General features: G+C 36.1%; 1 protein-coding gene across 1 annotated transcript in view; it reads right to left on the reverse strand.

The window, feature by feature from the left end:
• Nucleotides 1-1,306: 1,306 nt before the first annotated feature.
• LOC117413292 (glutamate receptor ionotropic, kainate 3) overlaps nt 1,307-12,224 on the reverse strand; it is an 83,314-nt gene continuing 72,396 nt past the window's right edge. The window contains exons 13-16 of the mRNA XM_058999893.1: nt 8,386-8,603; nt 4,581-4,806; nt 3,693-3,943; nt 1,307-2,389 (exon numbers count right to left, since the gene is read on the reverse strand). Of these exons, the coding sequence (XP_058855876.1) occupies nt 2,195-2,389; nt 3,693-3,943; nt 4,581-4,806; nt 8,386-8,603 (890 nt within the window). The 3' untranslated portion in view covers nt 1,307-2,194. The remainder of the gene's footprint in view (nt 2,390-3,692; nt 3,944-4,580; nt 4,807-8,385; nt 8,604-12,224) is intronic.

Genomic DNA, 12,224 nt, shown 5'->3' on the forward strand with positions numbered 1-12,224 from the left:
GTTTTAATTTATTTGCTCCCAGTGCTCAGATATGCAATATTGGACTATTTTACCTAAGGAAAGGAGTCCAAGAATAGTGCTTTGCAATAGCTTGTGAATAAGCTGTATCCAGGGGTGATATGAACTATTTACTAGGCTTGTAGACACCCAGATTCGTGGACACCCAGAACTGCTTTGAGCATCATAGGTGGAGGAGGGGAACACATCTAATCAAGTAGCATTTGATTTTCTACTAGTCGTGAAACAGTATATAATCATGCTGAACTTTACACTGCAACTGACATATACGTAGCAGAAAATACGACCACATTGTCTCATATAACTTTGTTATTGTGGGGAAGAAATATACTTGAGAGCTGCACTATTAATTTTGCTTAATCTCCTTTACAATTAACCCTGTGTTTTTAAGAGGGGCAACATATCTATCACAGAGAGCAATAGAGCAATGAGACTTGAACATGCCATATGCATATTTTTGTTTAAATCAAACCAAAACCAAGTAATTATGGAGGTAAAACATGCTTACACACACACATGAAAAAAATGCTAGCGGTTTGCAAAATGTGTTTTTCGGTTTCTGGTAACACTCATATGCCCAATAAAAGCACGATAATGCAACATAATACTCTAAATTAAATGCGGCGCTAAATGCTAGATTAATCTTCCTCATAACATTGATTTCACTTCCAAAATGGGATATGTATTTTGACCATTAGTAAAAATAAGTACATTTTAATTAACAATATCTACCAAAATATAATTACGTTGTTTTGACTATGCTTTTTTGATAGTTTTGGATGTGGAAGATTACATATTTGACCTGCTGTGAATTTCTAGAAAAATAAACTGCTATCATAAATTATATAGCAGCTGTCAAAACAAAATCAGTAAGGGATGACATTTCCTTTAATATTCGCTGCAGGCTGTTTTGATGAATCGAAAATAAATTAGCATCTAATATAAGATATTAACTAGAGTAATTATATCACATTAGATTTACATCTCGGTAGTGCTAATAATTTGACAACCGGTATATGCCATTATGATTCAAAACATATTTAAGCAGTAATAATAATAATAATAATAATAATAATAATAATAATAATAATAATAATAATAATAATAGTTCAAATTCAAAGACTACTTCAATTTAGCAGACAGATCTTTGGTAATTGTTGAATAATCTTGTACTGAAATTCTTTCAAATCTAAACCTTTAGAAAAGAACAATTGGCAAATGTTCTGATTGCTCACAAATTAAACCTTTTATTTTATTTTTGTCTGAAAAAAAAAAAATTGACACAATGTATGAAAACATAACTTTATTTAGGAATTTCTAGTTCCTGCTAGGGCTGGAAATTATTCAGTTCCCACTGATGAACCCTTGACTAACCAGGTTATGCTGCCTGTATGACTGTGTCCCTGTCTGATATGTGCATTCGCTTGTCAGACCAAGGCGACTGGGGGCCTAAATTGCTGTAACACCGGAGACAACAAATGTACTTCCTTCTTGTTCACTGATACAGATTTTTATTTTTTTATTTTTTTTTATTAGACTTTGCAGCTCCCAAGCAAAAGTTGTTTTTGTAGAAAAAAAAAAAAAAGTTCTGGTATCATGGTCCCAGCCATGCCTCTTTTTTATGTCCTTTGAGATCTTTCTGTGGCTAAAATCAGAGTAATCAGGCATGTAGAACAGGACGTCTACACAGCATTGAGGTAACAGGTCAACATGATCTGAAGAGGAACATCTTGCCAATATGTAGCAGCTTCATTGTACGTACACTTGTGATGTGCTATCTGTGACTTCTCTTCTTCAATGTACACTGTTAGTCAGTAACAGAAGTTCTTTTATTGCCATGCTGAACGATTTCAAATTGCCTTGTTCCAGGTCATTCGACTGTGGAGTTCTCCACCGGCCTGCTTTCTTTCCTGTTTTTCATGTGGTAGTATTTGTGTATTTTGCACATAAACGTATTTGTACGTAAACACCAGACTCAGATTGTTTGGACACTGATATGTAAGCCGAGCCCTATTTCAAAAAATGCTGTTTCCCCCACTCTGCATTCCCACCCCCCGTCATGTAAAACTGGTGTGATTATTTGACTTTTATTTGTTCTGATTAAGTGCTTCGTCTCTGAAACAGCCCCAGCAGTTTTCCTCCATCCATGTTTGTGCCAACGCATCATGATTCAAGTTTATGGAAACACGGGTGTCAGTCCGGTGTTGCAGGTCATGTTGTCTTTCCCCGGTAGCCTTCTGTCATTAAAAGTGTGCATGTTGATCACGGCATCTGTCTTCAACGTAACCGGTGGCTGTGGTTTGTGTTTTACCCTCCGCTCGCATGTGAATGACAGTTTGATTTCATCAGCCATGGCACTGCAGAAGGATCTCTACAAGAGAAAAAGACATTCAGTGGGTCACGGTTTCAATTAGGAGGGGTGTCGGCAGGACATTTTTTTGATGGAATGTGTAAAATATGCAGTTGATGGGTTTGAAGTATAAGCAGCATAGGGGAATGCAGTACATGGTTATGTGGGTCAACAGCAGTCCAATCACATTAATGTCTACTTTTTTTTTTTGGTCTGCACACTATTTTGGAGGTCTCCAAATAAATGCAGAAAGTCAGCCGTTTGCTCTTGCTCAGGAGCTTTCTGCCCAAATTGCCAGCATGTTGTGGGTCTCTAGACAGGCAGAGGAACCCTTGAACCTGACCCTGCTTCCACGCTCCATAGCATCCTGTAACACAGCCTAACTGAACAGGATCAATGCAGCTCATTGGTCGCTCAGCAGTTCTTAATAAGAGAAAGTGACCTGCGTCCAAATCGCAGCTTTACTTTCCAGACACAATGTAACTCTTACAATGTTGTCTATAAGCTTCTAGTGTCTACTGTGACCAGCAGCGACTAATGCAGGATTCATCTCACATGCTATGCTAGTTCTAGATCAATTAAACAAAACAGTTTAGTTTTATTATCAAATAATATGTAAGATGAGCAGAGGGGCTAAATTGACAGTGAGCTGAACACAGACCACAGTGATAGAATAGCTCAAAATTGTGATGGAGTCATTAACTGATTTATTCCTTCTGAAACTATGTATGCCCTAAGGTCACAAACTTGTTTGGTAGTGTGTCTGCATAAACAACGGCATTAAAATGGACAGAAATGAGTGCAGTTAAAAATGTAACATTTGGGCATGCATGCGGCTGTTTTCAATGTATTTGAAAATGTAGTATTCAAACTTGTGTCAGTTTATGTTTGGTCGGTTGCCCTTGGAAACAATGGCCTGCATTTTCCATTTCCCAATATTAAGTTGTATTGAAATAATATCCCTTGATTTAAAGTAATTATCCCAGTCTAATATGAAAATAAAGATTAAAATGAATTCCTGAAATCGGGTTAAGAACAGTTAGTGTGAATATAGGATTAGTCATACCTTATTACAGCACAGTATAAAATAAAGCCCAAAGCCTCTTTCTCAGTGTGATTTATGCAGGTAAATAAACAATAACACACAGCATGAGGAAAAAAAAGTTTTTTTTTATTTATCCAGTTTGAATGTACAGCAGGCTGGATAAAAGCATTTGTTATAATTGTAGTGAAAGAGAAACATAAGTGAGAATGAAATGCACGGGCAACAATGCAATAGGATTTAAAATGTCTTCACATTAAATAAGTAGTCCGTGCTGTTTACCTGCTCGCGCTCAGCTGTTTTCCGCAGTTTATACACAAACTCTCCTATTGCTACGAACACAGACAGTACCAGTCCTGCTGCCAGCACGATGAAAATGCCTCCGATGTTTTGTATCCCAAGCGCACTGGTTTCTTTAGTCTCTTCATCGGGACAGCCGTTCCCTCTCCACCACTTCTCTTTTATCATGTGCAGCTTACCATCTTCTTGAAGCTGAAGGATCGCAATGGTGATTCTGTCCCTATATGGAGAACCTGTAATTTAAATGATTTTTTTTTTTTTTTTTTCACATCAGCAACATACTATAACGTGCTCCTTATAGTCTGTAATATACAGTGCCGTACATCAAATCTATACCTGTTACCATGCTTTACTATCCTAACACCATCTAAAAGCTATTGGCTTTCTTGTGAGAATGTTCTGGTAATGTTAATAATAATGTTAAGTGCCTCTGATAATGTTCTAGTTGGATCCAGATTTCAATAGAACATCTGTTAACTAAAGAAGTTTAAAATCAGTATTTGGTTTTGGTAGCAGAATGTTTTAGGAATCTGGGCACAGAAGATCTTGTATGTTTTGTAATCATCACAACAATACTTGCCAAAACCAGAAGTAATTAGCAAAAAAAAAAAAAAAAAAAGGAAATATAACAAATAATGCAACATTGCAACACCTTTTCATCACTTTCCTATATTATCCAATTGCATCTTACTTACTATCAGACCTATACAAACTTTGAAACAATACCATTTACTGTATACATAATATACAGCATAGAGGGCTAACCTGAAATGCTAAAGGATGTTTATTGACTTCTAGCCTGCATATTGTAAAGCGAGATACAGAACATTTTTTGCCATTGTACAATAAAGGGGTGATTAAGTCTCCTACCCATGGGTGTTCCAATGCCATAGCTTTTGGTGTCTATCAAACCTCCAATCTGGGTCAGGTTGCAGTTCCTTTGAGTGACATATTCAATAGTCGTTGACTCCATTAAGAAGGCATAATCAGCTTGCAGCACTCGCTGGATTCCGTCCTCATTGTTTTTGACAAGTGCTGTATTATGTTTGCTGCTCATAAATGCCCACATCTTCTCAAAAGTGGAGATTTTAGATTTCTGAAACAAATGGACAAGATTGTGGGACCAGGGGCTGTATCCAATCATGCAAGGTTAATGTTTGGAAACACCACCATCAGCAACAGAAAGCTGAACATGCATTTGAAATCGCTACTCATAATGAAAACCATTACAGTTGTTTATCACAAGCATTACTTTAAACCGTGCTTACCGTGGGGATTACAGGTGTTTGTTTTTATCAAACAATACTTGTATTATTTAAACTGGATGTGCAAAGCCTCCAACAGGAACCAGTTGAAATTCTGTAGAAAAGGATTATCTTAAGCAATATCTGCATCTTGTTGTGATAAGCCCTTACACATACCGTAATAGTGCCCCAAAATATTGACACAAAACATGCAGGCTCACCAATGTAAATCTTTTGTATAACCTTGGGAAATATCTTTTTTTTTTTTGTTCATATTAATTATATTTTCTCCAAGGTCAGCTGAAGTAATTGAAAGTGGAAATAAATGTGTGTATACCTGAGACCTTGTATCGTATGTGTGCCAGCAATGAAATCCCAGCTCGCCTTTCAAAGCTTTACAGTGTAAACATCGTTCTGGAGTACCTTCACTTCAGTTTACTGGGTCACTGAACGTAATAGCATTGTATTATAGTGTAAAAAAAAGATATCAATTGTCTTGAAAGCAATTGTTTTTTTATATTTATCTAAAGTTCTCTTTCAGCCTGAATAGCCCTGTCTCGTCTTCTTCTCAAACGATTTCACCATCTGTCCTTTCAATCTGTGGTTTCTGACTTTTAAAAAAAAACGTAAATGTACACACATGCATTGTGTTAATTATACCACAGATACACTGAACAGGTAAAACAGCATCTTATTTACAAGCTGGGATTACTACAGTTGTTTACGTTTGCTATTAAAGCATACAACCATGTTTTTCTGACTAACTCACAGACACCTTTCCATTTCCAACTGAGCAATAACCCCATTCTTTATATTAGCTACAGTATACTATACTGTCATCAAGACATCTAGTAGGACTTTACAAATGGTGTTTGGAATTCAAATGTACTTACATATTATAACAGTGGATACAGTTTGTATAACATACTGGTTTTAGACATAGAAAAGTGTAATGGAAACTCTGTTACAGTTTCAATAGGGGATAAGACCACCACAGTTAACACTAAATAATACATGACAAGTCAAAAAAGCACTAGGATTGATTCAAACCCTTAAATATTAATGTGTGATCTCAAAAACTCAATCTAAAGAATCCAACGGAAGCTAGGCAGCGAGAAACTGTATTTTACATAACAATTGGTTTTAGAGATCCTACAAGCATTAGTTAGCGTATCATGATGGAACCAGATGGGTTCATTCAATACATAAGTGTGTATTTAATAACTCTCAAAAATTGCATTAGAGTACCCCCTAGTTGAGATTAATACTGTTGTGCAATGCATTAACATCTGGAACCAGGAAAGCAGAGACGTAGAATTAAGGGGGGGGGGGGGGGGGGGGGGGGGCAATAACTTCCTCCTGTTTCAGGAATGCTCTTTCAGAAGGTTTCAATATGTTTCAATGTGCTAAGTCAGATGTTTGCCAGTTGATTTGCAACAGCTGCACTAGTTTTTCTTCTCTTAAGAAGAACGACGCTAGCTGACTGACTCTTTTTGAGATCAGCAGCATTGACGAGATAATTGGTGACACCTGCTCAGCTTTGATTGAAGCAACATAATAATATTTGAATCTTTAATTATTCTTTTGTTTGTGTGACACGTCCCAGGCATGTTTGTGTCAAAAAGCAAACTTGAAATGTCAAATCCCCTTTTTATTAAGGGAGAGTGCTGCTTTGAATAAATATGAGTCTCAATTGTTGCCTGCACAACTGCAGTAAAAGCAATTACATTCACATGTTCTACTAGTCTCGTAACAATGTAATACTTAAAATAGGAATATACACATAGCATGTGTCTCTTACTGTATAAGAACGCGCTTACTAATATCATAAGAAAAGTTGTTATTGTTTGTTAATAATTAGCTAATATACTGCATAGTACCATTTAATATCCCGCCACTCCAAGTCAATCATCATTGAAAGTGGTTTAATGGCACTGATGAAGTAAGGTTTTGCCTGTGAGATTAGGGCCCACAAAGTAAATCAAAATGATGGTGGTGGCATAGCCATTATAAAGCACACACCTACAGTGTATGGCATGGCCATAAACTTTGATGAAATCCTGGCCCAGGTTAAACAGTTTACAAATGTGCTACTAATCATTAACAAAAATGAATGATGCATGCTAATATGTTAGTACAGGTAATACTAACATATTAACATATGAGAGAGGAGAATATTAAATTGAATGTGACAGAAATGTTAGATGGATACAGTATCCAGCAATATCACCGGAAGCCCGAGCAGGGTATTGAGAAATAAAACAAAAAATATATACATGTGGCAAATCGAGAGGTTATAAACCATTCAGGTAAAGAATTAGAGAGAGTCAGAAAAAAATAATATTGGGAAGATGGTTCTGCCCAAGTCAATTTAGCAGGTACAAAAAAAGAAAAGTTGGGTGCACAAAACGTGGGTGTGTGTGTAACACTTTCAAGTTTTTTTTAAAGAAATATATTCATAAATGCAAAACAAGCTTGGTTATGAAAATGAAGCACATGTTTGAAGGAAAATGTGTAAAAGCCTTTTGTGTCCCTGAGTTAACGGTACTTGTGGAGCTGACATACAACAGGTTTGATATCCCACTCTTAAATAAATAAATACATAAATAAATAAGTTAAGCATGTCTGCTTCAATTTAAAACTAGATATTGATAGAAAAAAATAAAATAATACATAGTAAAAAAAAAAACATTATGACCTTAACGTTTCTGCCAAGAATGCTCACATACTTATCCAAAGTCTTGTTGTCATTACCACAGTGCATTCCTGCAATGATCTTAAACCTGTAGTGCCATCTGGTGCATATTCAAATACAAAACTATGGTTCATAAGGGCATATTCTACAGTACAGCTGATTTCCTGTATGTAATAAGCTGTAAAGTACCTTCGTGTTTCTGTGTATAGTACATTTGCCTGTTGTCTGTTTTGTCTGCTAATTAAAATAGATACATCAGAATGGTAGTAATTAAGTTAGTCAGTTATGACATTTACAGTGCATGCCTTAATCAAGTATACAGTAAAATGCACTGTTTTTGTTCTGTGTGGCATATGACGAATAATAGACCAAATTTAATTAAATAAAAACTGAAAAGATCCCAACAACGTATGAAGAAATAAACATACAATAAACCCCTAATACCTACAATAGTACAATCAGATTCCATATTGACTCAGTGTTTGCCAATGCCAGTCCTCAAGCACAAACCAGAAATAAAAACCGTTTCCGCAGTGCACATTAAATGACAATTAACAATGTCAGCATGTCAGGGATAGTTCCGGCTTAATTGGACTACAGCTACTATTAAAACCACGAAAGCCTAAGAATAAATTAATTATGATTCCTTATGAAAGTATTATGAAACATAGTAAAACAGGCAATTTATTTCCTTTTCTTTCTTTGTGAAATACCAACAAGTTAAGTAAAGCTTTACCTTAAAAAAGGTCATTGTGGCCCCATCTTTCACAACACCGTATTCGATTTTTGTTTGTTTGGCTAGATCATCTGCCGAGTCCACAGGGGATTCCATACGCTCCACTGTCAGAAATGCTGCCAGGTTGGCCGTATAGGAGGATATAATGATGAGAGTAAAGAACCACCAGATACCACCAATGATTCTGGTGGAAAGAGCTTTGGGCATTAATTCAGAGCCTGCAAAGAAAACAGCACATATACATTATAAACATGCTCTAATTAATGCAGATGACAGCCATTTACTTCAGGTACTGTATGTATACATTCTGACAGCTGATCTCAATGGATTTTTAAAACATTCAATGGAACACGAATGTGTAACAGGTCATGATCAAGGATTTATATGGATAAACATTACTGTATGTAGGTAAGCCAGAATGCATACTTTAAGTAACAGAATGTTATCCACCCCCCCCCCCCCCCCCCCCCCCCCCCCCCCCCGCCATTCCACCCACATCTATTTTATTATTTGCTATTCTCAACTTTGAGTGGTGGCACATTTGTAATTGAAGGCATGTTTGAAAACAGAATATATTTTATGTACGACTGACCCGAGAAGATTTACTGAAATGCTGAAATCAACCTGGTGGTAGGTAGAAGGATAATATTTTTTGATGTGCCACTCAACGGTTAGTGATGGTTTCCTTGTGAAACATCAATCATTTTTGCAGATGAATATGGAAGCACCTTCCGCACACCTTATCAATAGCCTAGATTTCTTACTCATTGGCGTATTTAATATTAGAGAGTACCTGTAAGGGAATCCATGTGCATAATGATTTAATCAGACATGTAAGGCACACCCTATTTAAACACAATTGCATGCTACAGTACAATGAACAGTTTTTTCCCCCACCGTTTGTACATTTCTTTTCTATAGATTTTAGTGCTTGTAGAATGTGTTGGATTAACACCAGTCACTGCCTCATGGGAGTGACGTAATGAATGGACTGGGATGAGACTGCTGCCCCCAGCAGCAACCCAGGTCCACAACCTAATCGTGAACTTGCAGTTACAGAGCCAGCAGCTGCCTCATTATTAGAAAATAAATAAATAAAATGAATAATAATTATCACAGCCGCATAAGGGAAGCCGTTAGTGACCGCAATGCATAGAACCTAATGGCATTCAACAATGCTCAATGAAAACACAAATTGAGTAAAGCTTAACCTTGAATATTCAATGCACAAAACGCAATTAAAAGGGATTCTTTCAAATAGAGCCTTACAATGGTTATGCAAAAAAAAGTTTGATTATTGAAGTTGATGTTTAAAGCAATGGAGCTGCTTCTGTAAAATGCATGAGATTTAAAAACAATCCTTTTGAAGAACAAGAAAAAGCCGAGAGTGAAAAAGCCAATACAACAGTACAGCTGCACTGTAACTGTAATAACATAACATCATTTGAGCCAAAACACCATCACATTATTGTGTTTTATGATTAAAGTGGTTGTTCATAATTCTGTTATTGAATTCTTTCCAGCAAGGCACATGCAACTTTAAATGATTCTGAGCCCATGTGAAAAGTGTCCAGGTTTTAATTGTGTTAAAGGGCATTCGATTGCACAGTATATAATAATAATAATAATAATAATAATAATAATAATAATAATAATAATAATATCTATTTGCCCGAATGCTTAATATTTTACTGTGGGGTTTGTTAAGCCTATGACCCTAACAAACTCTGACTATCAAGATACAAATGCCTTATCCAACCAGTGTAACAATACACCCTTAAAAGACTATTGTGTCTGACATTGCACTATTCTGTAAATGCAATAAATACCACACAACATCATAGGTATTGTAATTATCCTTTACTAATCGGTTACTGTACCTTTAAGTGACATATGCAGTTCATTTACTCCACATACTGTGTTGTACTCTGTGAAATCAGAGAGCAGTGAGCTGTATAGACGAGCCTCAGGTGTATCTGGAGTAACATGGGTTAACAAGTGGACTAAAAAATAGAAGTAACTGACTCTGTGACATGCATGTTACAGATTGGAACTGTGGAATTAGGCTATGTATGGTCTGAAGCATTTGACTAGTAAAATAAATGTGCTCTGTGCTTGTACCCACAATTCATGTCTGGACTCTATACTGCCTTCTGGCCTGGATTAACATCAAACCAGCCTGCCCATTGTGACAGTATTTCCTCTACTCTTAAGCTACAAAATAGCTTTCAGATACCACCACTCTCAGACCTCTTAACGAAACTGAAAATGAGGGAGATACAATAATAAAATATGAAGCGTTTCTATGTCCCATCACGTTACACTTTTCTAGATACAATTGAAATTGTTCATGGTTCTACAGCATTACCTCCAGGATTATGAGAAGCAGAATATTCTTAGACGATACATCAGAAAGACAACTTAAAATACAGACTATAAATAGAGGCTAAAATGTATCATTATTATTATTATTATTATTATTATTATTATTATTATTATTATTATTATTATTATTATTATTATTATTGGAATGACTATATTTTCCAGCGGTTTCAAATACATGTGTGTTATTCACATTCTTTTTCACAGGGGGCTATGCCAAAGGATTCCTCTGTATTATTATACCACCGCCCTCATATATGTAAATACCAAACTCCATCTGTTTTCATCAAGCCTGAGAAGGTTCAGGCACCTCTCTCTTTTACCTGGGCAATCGTTTGTCTTCATCTGGGAGACAGATGCACACTCAAGAATCCGCATTTCTATAATTCACCCTACAATCACGCAGCACTTTCCCTGATGCTGTTTCTTTTCCTTTATTGCCTAGCTCTGACCATGATTTATACCCGTCGTTTGGAAGAGTAGGAGAGGGGGTTGGTGAGAGGGCTGCACCATGTACACCCATACAGAAGAAAGCAGCAGCCAAATGTATTTTGGTGGCTTAGTTATAAAAGACGAATTGCAATAGTATTATCTACCAAGAAACAATTTCTTTGCAGGAAGGAGAACTTATATTGTTCTAGGTAGTTTACTGATAGTTCCATAATGTTATATTGTTATAATGACTGTATTGCTCTCTGTAGATGTTCCTCTTCACTGAATAGAACTTTGACTAGAGGACATTATTGGCTGGTAGATAACGGTGTCACAATACAGACTACCAAGATCATTTAAATGTATTTATCTTTCCAATGCTTTGATTTCCTTACATTGCTGTTTTATTAAAGCCAGATATTCTATCAGAATGTCCCATGGCCATCTGTGTGACACTGCAATGGAGCTTTCTGATTGGTGGATGAAAGTTCTGTGGTTTCTAACTGTAATTAGAAAACAATTCAGTACCATAAGCCAATCAGCTTCCAGCTCTAGCGGGCTTCTATCAGACAGCAGATACCTGCTAGAATGTCTGTGAATCAAACTTAAAATCAATTGGTGCAAGTGTTGGCTTTTTCATTTTTACTTGCTGTATTGAAATCTCAGTGTACTGGACAGCAAATACTAAACAAAGACACAATTGGTCACAATTGTTATTAGCCAGTTAATTCAATTTTATGATATGAATAACATTTGATGCATTTTAGTAGCCAGTGAATTATATTATTGTATTCCGTGAATTAAAGCAATCTAAACTGCAGTATATCTTATCACCTTTCAAGATAGCTCTACTTCTCAAATTAATATATTTTACTTAGCATGTGCTAGGTAGTTCAAGCAATGCTTTTCATTTTCAAATAAGGAACATTGCACTATGTGAAGTCAGCAATTTTTTTCTTCCCAGCCTCATTGATTTCATTGGATGTTAATATTCACAATTCACTACAGAAATATGAACCTTTTGA

Source organism: Acipenser ruthenus, chromosome 25, assembly GCF_902713425.1.
Source record: "Acipenser ruthenus chromosome 25, fAciRut3.2 maternal haplotype, whole genome shotgun sequence".
Classification (NCBI taxonomy): Eukaryota; Metazoa; Chordata; class Actinopteri; order Acipenseriformes; family Acipenseridae; genus Acipenser; species Acipenser ruthenus.